Here is a 12,659-nt window from a genome sequence, read left to right as displayed (position 1 = left end):
CAAAAATGAAATTTAGTTGCCCGCTCTCAAAGTGAAACACATACATGACACAAACCTGAAACATACTACATACAACATATGTATAGACCCACACCCCTACATATGCATAACTAATAAATATTAAATACTGTCCATCTTGAATATATAATGGAAGGAGGAAGCTTGAGAGTTCACAAAGTTAATGCTGTATGGAATTAAACTATGGTTGAATCTGGGTGTTCTGCTGCAGATACCCCGAAACCTCCTCCCAGAAGTTAACAAGGAAAACAGATCGTGAAGAGGATGTGTAGTGCCCCAGATAATCTCACGGACCCTGCTCAAGCAACGCTTCTGTGCTATGTCCTGGATGGGAGGGAGGGAACTGCCAATAATCTTTTCTGCCATCCTCACCACTCACTGCACCGCCTTCCTGTCTGAAGCAGTGATGCTTCCAAACCAGACTGTGATGCTGTATGACAGGATGCTCTTGATCGTTCCCCTGTAGAAAGTAGTCAGGACAGGGGAAAGAAGATGAGCTTTTCTCATGCGATGCAGAAAATGCAGGCACTGCTGTGCCCGCTTCACCAGTTTCTCACTGTTAGCTGCACATCCAGGAATTTGATGCTGGTAACCCTCTCCACAGGTGAATCATTAATGCACAGAGAAGTGTGGCTGTGCCTGCCTTTTCTGAAATCGGCAATATCCATATTTCTGTTCAGCTGAGTCTGCTTCTAGGACACTGCCTAGGATAAGTCCATGCAGTGTTCTTGCAAGATTTTTCAGAAGTAGTTTGTCATTGTCTCTTTCCAGAGCAGAGAGATGGGCCAAAAGTCACCCAGCTGATTTTGTGCCTAAGATAGGACGAGAAATCATGGTCTCCGGTTTCTAGCTTGATGCCTTAACTACTACACAAAACTGGCTGTCTAGTATCCATTATCTGCATCTGTATCTGAAAGGGAAATTTTGGTCCTCTTAGCATCTTTTTAGTTGCCAAACAGCTTTTTTTTTAAAAAAAACTTGCATTGTTGCTAAAATTTCACTGTTGTACTACTACTAGTAGTAGTTTTATTATTATAATTTTATACAATATTAATTGTCATCATTACTGCTGCTCTTAATTTTTAAACCTGGTTGTTAGATTTTCTACTATTCCCAAAGGTGCTTTTTCAGGAGGCAAATGGACTTTCTTGTTTTTCTTTGAAGATGTTTCATTTCTCATCTAAGAAGCTTCTTCAGCTCTGACTAGATGGTGGGAAGTGGAAGTTAGAGCTGAAGAAGGTTTTTGGATGAGAAGCGAAATGTCTTCAAAGAAAAACAAGAAAGTCCACTTGCCTCCTGAAAAAGCACCTGTTCTGTCCTCTCCCAAGGAGTAGCCTTAAAGAGACTCAAAAGCCCAGCAGAAGCCAAACGCAGGCTGAACACACAGAAGCTGGTCCCTCACAGCCAACTCCTTCCCAGTGTTTATCACACAGCACCTCTGTAATTACTGGGCAATGCTCCAAAGTCTTTGGCAGTCGGCCAGCAGCTCCAAAGCCCAGATGCAGGCAGACACGTTACGAATCTCAAAACGCCAACAAATTGTTCACCACGCCTTTCCTGTGCAGCCACACCCCTTTTATACTCTGTAGGGTGTGGCCCTATGTCTCCCAGCTACGCCTCTTGGGGCGTTGCAATAGTTGCTGCTGCTGTTGACAACGTATCCTACGTCTTTCTCTTGCATCCAATAGGGGCTCCTCCTTGCTGCTGCCGGCCTCTGCTTGCTGTTCTGTTTCCTCCTCTGTTTGGCTAGGGTCCATAGGCACGTCAGCCACAGTCAGTTCTTGCTGACTCACCAGGGGAGTTGGCCCCTCCGGCATGTTGCTCGTGTCAGCTTCCTCCTCCTCCATATCATCCTCCGAGTCAGCATGCGAAGATAAAGCACCCTCCGGGGCCGGGGTCACAACAGCACCTTTGGGACAACCATACCTGGATGACTGAGAATCTCCATAGACATTGTCTACTATTACACTTTTTTTAAAAAAAAAACTTTTAATAAACTATTTTGATGGATTTTATGCCAGCCAGGAAACTACAGTTATTTGGAGGCCTTGAAGCTTAATCCATCAATCATCAAGCAGGAACTGTGCATGATGACCCATGCCAAGTTGAGTGCAGAGTCCCAATGATAGCATTATGTTGGCCTTGAAATCAGATGGGGATAAAGTATCTGTGATAGCTCTGCCATTCCTGTAAATGTTTCCTGAATGCTGTGCTTGTTAAATGATAACATTCACTTACATTTGGGTCCTTCTTGCCCAATTCCCATGTTGGCCATACCTGAACTCTCTTGACAGATCAAAACCAAATTCTCAGTTGACATCCTAGATTACGAAGACATCTCTGATGAGACTTCATAGAAGCAGCAACACTCTGACAAAAGCTAGAATCACAGGATGTTTGCCTCTGCTTTCCCTTGAGCAGGGAATGCGCAATTTATTTCTACATATTAAGCTCATATAAACTCATTATCGTACAGTTCCAAAACTGTTTGCTGGAAACAGGAGTTTATTGTGTGAGTCAGGCTTTTACAGTATGCCTGAAGGAAAGGCTTCCCCCCAATTCCTGTCTGTTGGTGCTGCTGTTGACTTCCTTCTGTCTATGCTTGCTTGTTCCATAGGCTATGCTTGCATGATGGCATCATTCATAATTGGCACGTATTATAATATGATTATTGCCTGGGTGTTGTGGTACCTAGGAAACTCTTTCACGGAACCCTTGCCTTGGAGCATCTGCCCGCAAGAGCCCAGCAAACCAGGTGGGTGAGTTTTCTATATATTTTAACTGTTTTCATTCATTATGTCTGGCTGAGGAATTCTGGGAGTTGAAGTCCACAAGTCATAAAAGGGCCAAGTTTGAAGACCCCTGCTTTACGTCAACACCACAACTTGCCAAATCTGATATAGTCCTGCACTTGTCCTCTTTTGTCTTGTACTGTATAGACAAATCCTATCACCATTGCCTCACTCCAAAATGAAGACAAATCCTTACCAGAGTGTATAAGTGAAAACATACGTCTACGAGGGATAGATGGTGTTAGGGAGCAGAGTATGGCTTGGATAAGTAAAAAAGATGGAGGAGGAGAAGAATGATTCCTGTTTCTTGCTTTCACATTACTGTTTGTGTCAGGTGTGCGATTAGCTTAATCAAATGTTCTTAACCTTGCCTAATAGCTATAATTATTCACTACTAAGTTTGCTGACTCTGTAGTATTAGCACCCAACATGGTACGCTGATCAGTGTAATCAGCAATATTTCCTTGGTGGCTGCTGGTTCCATGACCCACTTGATTTAAAAATTAAATTAAATGAGAAATTAAAACAGCAGGTTAGCAAACAGCAGCGAAAAGCTTCCAGCATTTTCCCATTAACTCCTAGATGCTTTATCCATCATAAGCCACAGAGGGTATTTTTGAAAGTCAAAATGGTAGGTACCCACCACTTAGAATTTGTTTAGAATTGAGCCTGGCTTCCCAGAAAAAAAGGTATAGGGGGGTGTTTTTCAGTTAAAGTCAAAAAGGGCAAGATGACTGTGCAAACAAAGGCTTAGCCCTTTTTTGGTGTGCATTATGATGCACATAAAAAGGGGCAGGACTTCAACCACATGTTGTTACTGCTCTCCTGACTTCTTTTATACCTTTCCTGTGGGCACTTTTGGATCAAGGTGGTAGGTAGATACTATTGGGAGAAAGAAACTAAAAGGAGGCAGCTTTTGGTAATTGGTATTTTGCCAATACAGTATTTTGGGAGCTCTTCATGGCAGCCATCTTTTAAGAATATGACTAAGTGACAAGATTTTGAAATTTGGCAAGTCTGTCTACTACCTGAAAAGCTTAAGGACTCCTAATGCACGCTTTCAACCATGGCTTCAGATCCTCAATAAGTGTTGTTTATTACTCAGAAGAAAATGGTAGGTCCAAGACTTCAGTTTTTCTTCATCAAGCATGAAGAAAAAATAGAATTTTTGACCTATCATCACAATGGACTTTAAATGGCTTTTCTTTGTACACTTTATGAATGACTCTTGCCTTTGTTGCGTCAGGCAGTATATTTTGGACATAGAAAAGATGATCAGAGGTAATAAAGCCTATGCCTTTACAGACATTGATGGAATGGCACAACTTTCTGCAGCCAACTCACCCCAGCCATCTCATTCTGGTCAACTTGCTGCAGCTAACACAACTAACTTGCTGTTGGCCAAGGTGTGGAGCAAGGAGAGCATGCCTGGATAGTCCTTGCACAGATCCTGGCCAAGGGAGCAGTGCATCTGCAAGAAAAAGCCTGCCACCACTGCTTCTTCCTGGCATGTTGGCTGAGAGAGCCAGCCACTCTGCTGACATCCAGGTACTCCTTGTGGCAGAGCAAACAGGCCGATCCCAAGAATCCCCAAGGAATCCTTCATTGACTGGCTGGGGAAATGCCACTGGACCAATTAGGAATTCTTTCTGGCTGATTAAATAGCTCTGGAGAAATCTGCGACTCCTTTTAAAATGAAGCCATCGAAGAGCCCCAATTTCACAGCTTCCCCTTCCAGCCCTGTGTATTTGGTGAGGCTGGAGGTGCAGGAGCATGAATGTCAGCAGAGTGGCTGACCCTTGCAGCAGGAGTGCTGGGAAGAAGCAGCAGTGGCAGGTGTCCTCACACAGATTCACTGTGCCCTCAGCCTGGAACCGTGCAGAGATTATCTGGGCATGCTGCGCTTGCTCCATGGCTCAGCTGACGGCTTGCTGAGACTCCATGCTCTGGCTTACTCCAGCCTTGAGGATTTCTAATTAAGAAGGTTTAAACATAAAGCAAGACTAGGCCCACTGCAATTCACTTGTCCCTCTCTTGAATTATCCTGCATTGAATTGTCCCACGCTAGTTGTCCCAGGGCGAAGTAGCTTCAGAGAGTTGTCCTGACCTTAGAATATAGTTCTCAAAATGGGCAGTTTTTTTCCAAGCTTGAGGTACTCAAAGCAGCTGAGCACTCAAGGTCCAAATGGTCTGCTCTGAAGGTGAAATTGCTTTTAATGTACAGAATACTCCACACACTCTACTGAAATGATCACATTTTGTTTGAATTCTGACCTGGAAACAAAGCCATTGGAGCACACCTGACCCTCTTTCTTTCCTTGTTTTTCACTTCAAGCATAAAATGCTTGAAAGGCCTGTTTCCCTGTTAAAATGTTTCAAAGTCAAAATGTTTTCACATTCTTCTCAAACCCTGGGTCCTCGTGAACAGGCTTTGCTGTTCTTTCTTTTATAGCATGTGGAAAAATGGGAGGGCTCTTAGTGACTTCAGGCCACATATTTGATTCTTGGATCAGTTTATTTTACACATATATTTTTATCCCAGAATTTGTGTTTTCCAAAGTTTTGTATTGTTTATGATGAATAACCTCTCAGTGAAGTTATAATGGAATGAAATAGAACAGAGTTAGCTGGGTTGAGTTGGCTGGGGCAAATTGTCCTAGATCCAGAAATTGAGCAGCTTTTTACCTCTTTAATACAATCCTAGAACAGAAATAGACATAAGGTCATGGTTGTTCCACAGTGAACTATTTTTCGCTCTTACTTTTCCCTTTGGGTACATATCACATCTTCCAAGCTGTAAAAGGATAGTTTTCATATAGATCCAGCTGAAGAAGACACGCTTCAAATGATTTCTTTAGGCTGACTTCTTCATATTCAAATTTGGGTGAGAGAACTTTTACAGACCCATCTAAGGAAGGTTTAAACAGCCATATTCCAATATGATCTGAAAGTAAAGTGATTAGCATCCCCTGCAATCATGCAGCATGTAACAAGGACATCATCTGTATACATCTCTGCATACCTCGTCAAGCATAAGCAAGGGCATCAACTGAAAATAAAATGGCTGTTTTGTATTCCAGCTCAGGTATAAATCTCCCTAGATTAAGAGCATTTTATTCCCAGGTAAGAATGCATAAGATTACAGCTTCTCTACAGATAATTGAGCTATAAATTTGCCACATAGTTAATAGAGAGGTAAATGTGTCCTTTTTCTTCCTTGGCATATACAAAGTCACTGATTGAAGCATGTTTTATGAGTAGAGATTTGAGATAAATTGATATTCGCACAGGTCACTTTTCTATAAGCCTTTTGAGCTGCAAATTCAAGTAAATTTGTTTCTGGATCAGAAGAATGCAACCTTAGACAAAAACTGAACAGTTGGCATGGAATCCTACTGTATCGATCATCTCTGCAATTTTGCAGAAGCTTCTGAAGGAAGGCAAACATTCCTGCCCATGTTTTTTTGCCATTTAAATAGAATCTATGAACAAAATATCAAATGTATTTATAATTTGAGACTCATTGCATATAAAGATAACTAATTAGCAACCATCCAGTCTGCTTTGCTTCCTAAGGTCTATATGGACAATATTCACTTTCTTAAGCCTGTTCTTAATAAGAACCCATGGCACTTAAAAGGATATTCCAATAAGTTGTTTGATCCTATCCATTCACTTTATCCATTGTCTTCTACTTTTCTCAACCTTGCAAACTTAGTAATCGTTTAGTCCAGGGGTGTCAAACTCAATTTCATTGAGGGCCGCCTCAGCATTGCGGTTGCCCTCAGGGGGCCGGGTGGGCGTGGCCTACTGGGTGGGTGTGGCTAAAGTGCCTATGGCCTACTGGGTGGGCGTGGCCAGCTCTACATCATTGGCATCAAGGGTGCCTATGGGGACCTGGGCAGGAGTGGGACAGATCTGAGGGTCTCTGGGCCAGGGCCAAGGCAGCGGGGGCCGTTCCCTCACTGTTTCCAGGATGGCTTCGTGAGCCACATGAAACCACTTCGCGGGCCGGATCCGGCCCCCGGGCCTTGTGTTTGACATGTCTGGTTTAGTCCATCATCCATGTGCATCACACACGCAAAGTACTTGCTGACCATATTGTTCTGAGAACAGTCAGCCTTCATTTGATCTAGGACCAGCTGATATGCTCCTCTTGTAGCCAAATGTATTCTGGTACTCTTAGTAACCATTTCCATATTCATAATTTGAAGACGTCTAACTTCTTTACCCCATTCTTTCTCCATGTCCAGCTATCACCACCATACGTTATCCTTAGACAGACCATTGCTTAACTATTCTGATTTTTGCTGTAATTGAAAAGTCATTCTCCTTCATAACCTTATTTAAATTTGTTATCCTCTTTCTCCCTAAGATTGGTCTCCTCCAGCATACTGTCCGTCTACTGTATATCTATTATTCTTGAGCCCAAGAAAACAAAACTTCACCTTTTTGAAATCATATATTCACTATTTTTTATTTTTTATTTTTATTTTAATTCCATTTATATCCCGCCCTTCTCCGAAGACTCAGGGCGGTTTACAAGCTTAGCAGTAGCCTTCATTCTATGTATATGCCTGCTTATTAGGGCTTTCACACACACCCAAGCGGCATTATTACAAAGTCAGCTTATTGCCCCCAGCAATCTGGGTCCTCATTTTACCTACCTCGGAAGGATGGAAGGCTGAGTCAACCTTGAGCCTGGTGGGATACGAACCTGCACTAATTACAGGCAGCTGGTATTACTTAAGGAGTCATTAGCCCACTGCGCCACCAAGGTGCCACTATATTCACTGAGGGTGCCTTTTTTCTTTTTAATCTTAACATTAATCTGGATTTTTTTTCTTTCCATTTTTTATTGTTGTGATGATCTTGTCCCACTCATAAATCTTCATTCCAATCTCTCTTGTTCAAGCAAATAATAAACTTCTAGATGCCAATAAAATAGCGAGCAGGCTGGGTGCAATTAATATGTGACTAATATTATTTATGTGGTATATTATCTGCCCATATAACTAGTATGTAAAGAATTTGCCTATAGGGGAAATAGGTCGACAGACGATGCCATAGCTACTGCTTTACACTCTGTAGCAAGTCATCTCGAGAAACCTGGAAGTTATGTCAGGATGCTTTTTGTTGATTATAGCTCGGTTTTCAACACCATTTTGCCGAGCATTCTCATCGAGAAGCTGACTGACTTGAAATTCTCCCCCGCCATCTGCGATTGGATTCAAGACTTTCTTAGGGACCGGTTACAAACAGTGAGGGTCGGGCCTGCTTTGTCCACCCCCCTGAAGCTTTGCATCGGCTTGCCACAGGGCTGCGTGCTTAGCCCCTACCTGTACTCTTTATACACATATGACTGTGTATAATCTGACCCATCCACTGCGATAATTAAGTTCGCAGATGATACGACTGTGGTGGGTCTTATTACAGGTGGGGATGAGACAGCATACAGTGCGGAGGTACAAAAACTATCCATATGGTGTAGTAACAACAACTTGCACCTGAACATTGGCAAGACAAAAGAGATGGTGCTAGACTTCCGGAGAAAAAAGGAGGAACCTGCCCCACTTTACATCAGGGAGGACTGTGTGGAGAGAGTTTCCTCCTTTAAATTTCTGGGAGTCTATCTCTGCAAAGATCTGACCTGGAAAGTTAATACAACCCAGGTGGCTAGAAAGGCCCAACAGAGACTTCACTTTCTCAGGGTCTTGCGGAAGAACAGGGTAAAACAGACATGTCAAACACAAGGCCCGGGGGCCGGATCCGGCCCGCGAAGTGGTTTCATGTGGCCTGTGAAGCCATCCAGGAAACAGTGAGGGAACGGCCCCCACTGCCTTGGCCCTGGCTCAGAGACCCTCCTTCTGCCAGAGACCCTCAGATCTGTCCCACTCCTGCCCAGGCCCCATAGGCACCCTTGATGTGAACGATGTAGAGCTGGCCATGCCCACCCAGTAGGCCATACACACTCTAGCCACGCCCACCCAGTAGGCCACACCCACCCTGGCCATACCCACCCGGCCCCTTGAGGGCAACCGCAATGCTGATGCGGCCCTCAATGAAATTGAGTTTGACACCCCCGGAGTAGAACAATGGCTAATGACCCTCTTTTACCGGTCTACTATAGAGAGTGTCCTCTTGTATGGTATTGTGGTTTGGTATGCTGGTCTGACAGCCGCAGATAGGAAAGTATTACAGAGGGTGGTGAGTACAGCACAAGACATTGTGGGCTGTCCCCTGACACCACTGGATGACATCGCCAGGGCTCATTGCCTTGGAAGAGTGAGGAAAATTCTCAGGGATGACTCACACCCTGGACGGTATCTCTTTACTCTCCTACCATCGGGTAGGAGATATAGGAGTATAGCCAGCTGCACCAACAGGCTGAAAAACAGCTTTTATCCGTGGGCTGTTAGGCTTTTGAATGGGAAATAATTTTTATAAACTTTATGCAGAATTGACTTGCAAGGCCGGTGTGTGGTGCAATTAGTTCACATGGTGTAATAAGATGGAGGGTTTGTTGTCACTGTGAGTTGGGGAGTGGGAGCACGAAGGGAGGCTCAACTAATCTCAATGTATACATGGTTGTATTTTGACAATAAAGGTTCATTCATTCATTTAGTAACCTTAACTTAGAGGGGGCATTAGAAATATAAAGCACTATTTTCTACCTGCATTGGGAAAAAAACTTTTAAGAACTTCCTCTTTGAATTAACAAAACAAAATGAACGATTAATGCCTCTAAGAGTTTTATTTCATGTGCCTCTTATTTTAGAGCTCATCAAAGAATGTGATCATAGCTCTGAATCCAATTACTTTTGGTATAGATACACACTGAACATCAGCACAGACATCACACAGACTGGCCCTTTTCTTTGGTGGTTGATTGTATCTTTGGCCAGCTCCTGGATCATTGTTTACCTCTGTACAATTCAAGGAATCAAATCCACTGGAAAGGTGAGCAGTGTCTTCTTCCTGTACGGTTTTTGACTAGCCAACTAGCCAAATTTAAACGGATCCTGATAGGTTTATTTTCAGGCATGGTCAGTCACATGCCCCAATTCATCCATTGCAATAATTATACTGTATAGTGGGATGTATCGTAGGAGTTTCTGATTTCCTCCATGGAGAGGGGAAAGGGCAGATCACCTGCAGCCCATGTTCACTCTCCCAGCACTCCATTTATTGGGTCCACAGCATTTCATCATTTTGTTGTTAAAAAAATTCAATGGTGAAGCAAGCCAGATTTTGGCAGTTATATCTGTGTGTTGGCGGAAAGTTGGCCCACGATGTGAGTAACACAGCTGGGCTGCTGTGGGAACATTAACTAGGACTTCTATAGTGATGATCTGTTTGAATGACCTTCTTCTGCTTTTTCTCCCTTTGCAGGCAATTTATATTACAGTCTCTTTTCTATATATAATTTTAACTATATTCCTTATTTATGGACTGATCCTCCCAGGAGCTATCCAAGGGCTAATATATCTCTTCACTCCTGATGCAAGTATATTCCCCTCTGAATTTCTAGCTGTTTTTAGGAGTTAATTGTTTTATTGAGCCTGATCTAAACTTTTAGTTCTCTAACAATTGCATTAAGTTTCAGAAAAGAGTTATTCATAATTTTTTACCCACTGAAGCTGCTAGAAGCCATGCATAGGGCGGTGGGAAGTATGTAGGGAGTACCCAGAAACTCTGACACCTACACTGAGCTCTTAGAATGTGATCCTCTGTATCTCAGCCACCATCTGTAAGTGCTGAACTGTGTAATCAGTTTTGTAATTTCTTTGCTTATTATACCTTATTTAGAGAATCTGGGAACCTATTAGTGTTACTAACATTAACTAGTGGTTGACTAGGCACATGGACTGGAAGCAGCACTTAGTAGTGAGAGCAACTGGGAATTGGGAACAATGAGCGATCCTCTAGATGAGGGATGTCAAACTGCCAGCTCGTGTCCACCCCAGCTCCGGCAATGCGAAAAGTCACAATATGTTGCAATATGTCATGTGACACGGCAAGTTTGACACCCGTGCTCTGTTGAACTCAAGGCCTCTTTGATCACAGCTGGTATGATCAGTCATTAGAAATAACAGGAGGTATAGTCCAACAGCCTTTGCAGGTTCATAGATTTCACACTCCAGTATCAGATTTTATATGCTTTCTACAGCAATCTGTTATCTACCTTTATAACTCTTCATTTGTGCATTTGCTTCCTTGTTGTGCACCAAAACCCTAACGTCATTAGGAAAGTTGTAATTATTATTTAGTTGCTGTTACCTTACCTAGGAATTATTCCTTTAATTCTTAGAATCTCACCAATTTACACCTCACCAGTGTAAGAAAGAGAGAGAAATCCTACACCTACATATACCTAATATATACATATAGCACCTAGTAAGCATGCTTTTAGTAAATTTACTCATAAATAAGTTCTATAATCTATTTAATATTTAAGGTTTATTTTTATTTGTAAATCGGGGGGAGGGTTCTATCTATAGTCTTATAGTAAACCATTTCTTTTATTGATTTTAGAAACATTTGTGATTTTAACTTGAATCTTGTAACCCCTTGTAGTAATTACACAAAATGCTGCTCGGGGACCTAACATAAAGATGACAGCTGATAGGATTCACTGTATTTCCTACTTCATTTTTATTTTTTATTTTATTTTTTCTCTTTTTCCCCCAATTTAGACAGTTTTAGTATATGTAATAGCATATAAAAAATACAACAGCAAATAGTAGGAAAAATAGAGAAGGGAAGAATGAGGAAAAGGGGCGAAAGAAAGAAAAGTCGCTGACTTCCAACTCCCTTTGGTGCAGTAGAATAAGGCATTTACATCAAACCTCAACTTTTTAGTTTTAGATACTAGTTTAAACTAGCCATTTCTATAACAACAAATCTCTCTAATTGGTAAAACCCAAAATCAAAGTTTCATTTTTCCCCCACCTCAAGCACAAAGTCCAGAAGCGGTTTCCAAGTAGAAATAAAAGTATTGGTATTTTTTCTTTGATCAAAGCAGTCAATTTAGCCATCTCACTTTTATTTTTAATGTATTTAACAGTTCACAGTCCTAAAAAATCCACGTGCATGGCTTGATGCAGGCACTCAGAGTTTCTTCTCCCTGTCTTTAGCGCTTGGAGGACACACAGCATATTCAAGCTACAATCCACAAAAGTAGGTGTAAAGTAGTCTAATTTTGTATGTCTTAACCCAGTGCAAAATGTATGGAAGTTTCATTTATGTCAACAAAAGTCAAAATCATTTCTCTATTGTTTTGTAATCAGTCTTCAAGATGGTGAATAAGAAAGGAAAGTTGGTCAGTTGGAAGGAGAAGGCCTCATTCACATATAAAGTCCTTTAACAGTGACAAACAGCACCCTGAACTGAAAATCCTTTCTGAATATGTTTCATGTAATCTCTGAGATTTGTTGGATCGCAGGTGGTTATAAATGTAATTACATCCCATTTTTTGCCATGGTTGTCAAGCAAATCATTTGCAGTTGTTAAGTGAACCATGTGATTGTTAGGCAAATCCAGCTTCCTCCCATTGATGTTGGCTTGTTGGAAGCTGGCTGCGAAGGCCATAAATGGCCATTGCATGTCCCCAAGATACTGCAACCATTGTAAAGCCATACCAAGTGTCCAAATTTTGATCACATGACTGTGTGGGGATGCTGCAATGGTTGTTAAGTGCAAGGAGTAGTAAAATCACTTTTTCCAGTGCTGTTGTTACTTGAATGGTCATTAAACAAATGATTGTAAGTTGAGCACTACCTACAATCAATCAATCAATCCTCTTCCAACAGTAAGTGGGCTGAAGAAGGAAGGTGTATTGGTGAGCCC

The 12,659-nt window shown here is 42.0% G+C and overlaps 1 protein-coding gene across 1 annotated transcript in view; it reads left to right on the top strand.

The window, feature by feature from the left end:
• LOC310638936 (sodium-dependent neutral amino acid transporter B(0)AT3-like) overlaps positions 1 to 12,659 on the top strand; it is a gene marked incomplete at its 5' end in the record, with an annotated part of 31,368 nt that overhangs the window by 7,714 nt on the left and 10,995 nt on the right. Inside the window, 4 exons of the mRNA XM_083360297.1 lie at positions 2,636 to 2,777; positions 4,057 to 4,216; positions 10,203 to 10,313; positions 11,878 to 11,990. Of these exons, the coding sequence (XP_083216423.1) occupies positions 2,636 to 2,777; positions 4,057 to 4,216; positions 10,203 to 10,313; positions 11,878 to 11,990 (526 nt within the window). The remainder of the gene's footprint in view (positions 1 to 2,635; positions 2,778 to 4,056; positions 4,217 to 10,202; positions 10,314 to 11,877; positions 11,991 to 12,659) is intronic.

The sequence above is a fragment of the Vipera ursinii genome (assembly GCF_947247035.1).
Source record: "Vipera ursinii genome assembly, chromosome: 3".
Lineage (NCBI taxonomy): Eukaryota > Metazoa > Chordata > Lepidosauria > Squamata > Viperidae > Vipera > Vipera ursinii.
Note: the sequence above shows the minus strand (reverse complement) of the source record. Positions and strands in the feature narration are given on the sequence as shown.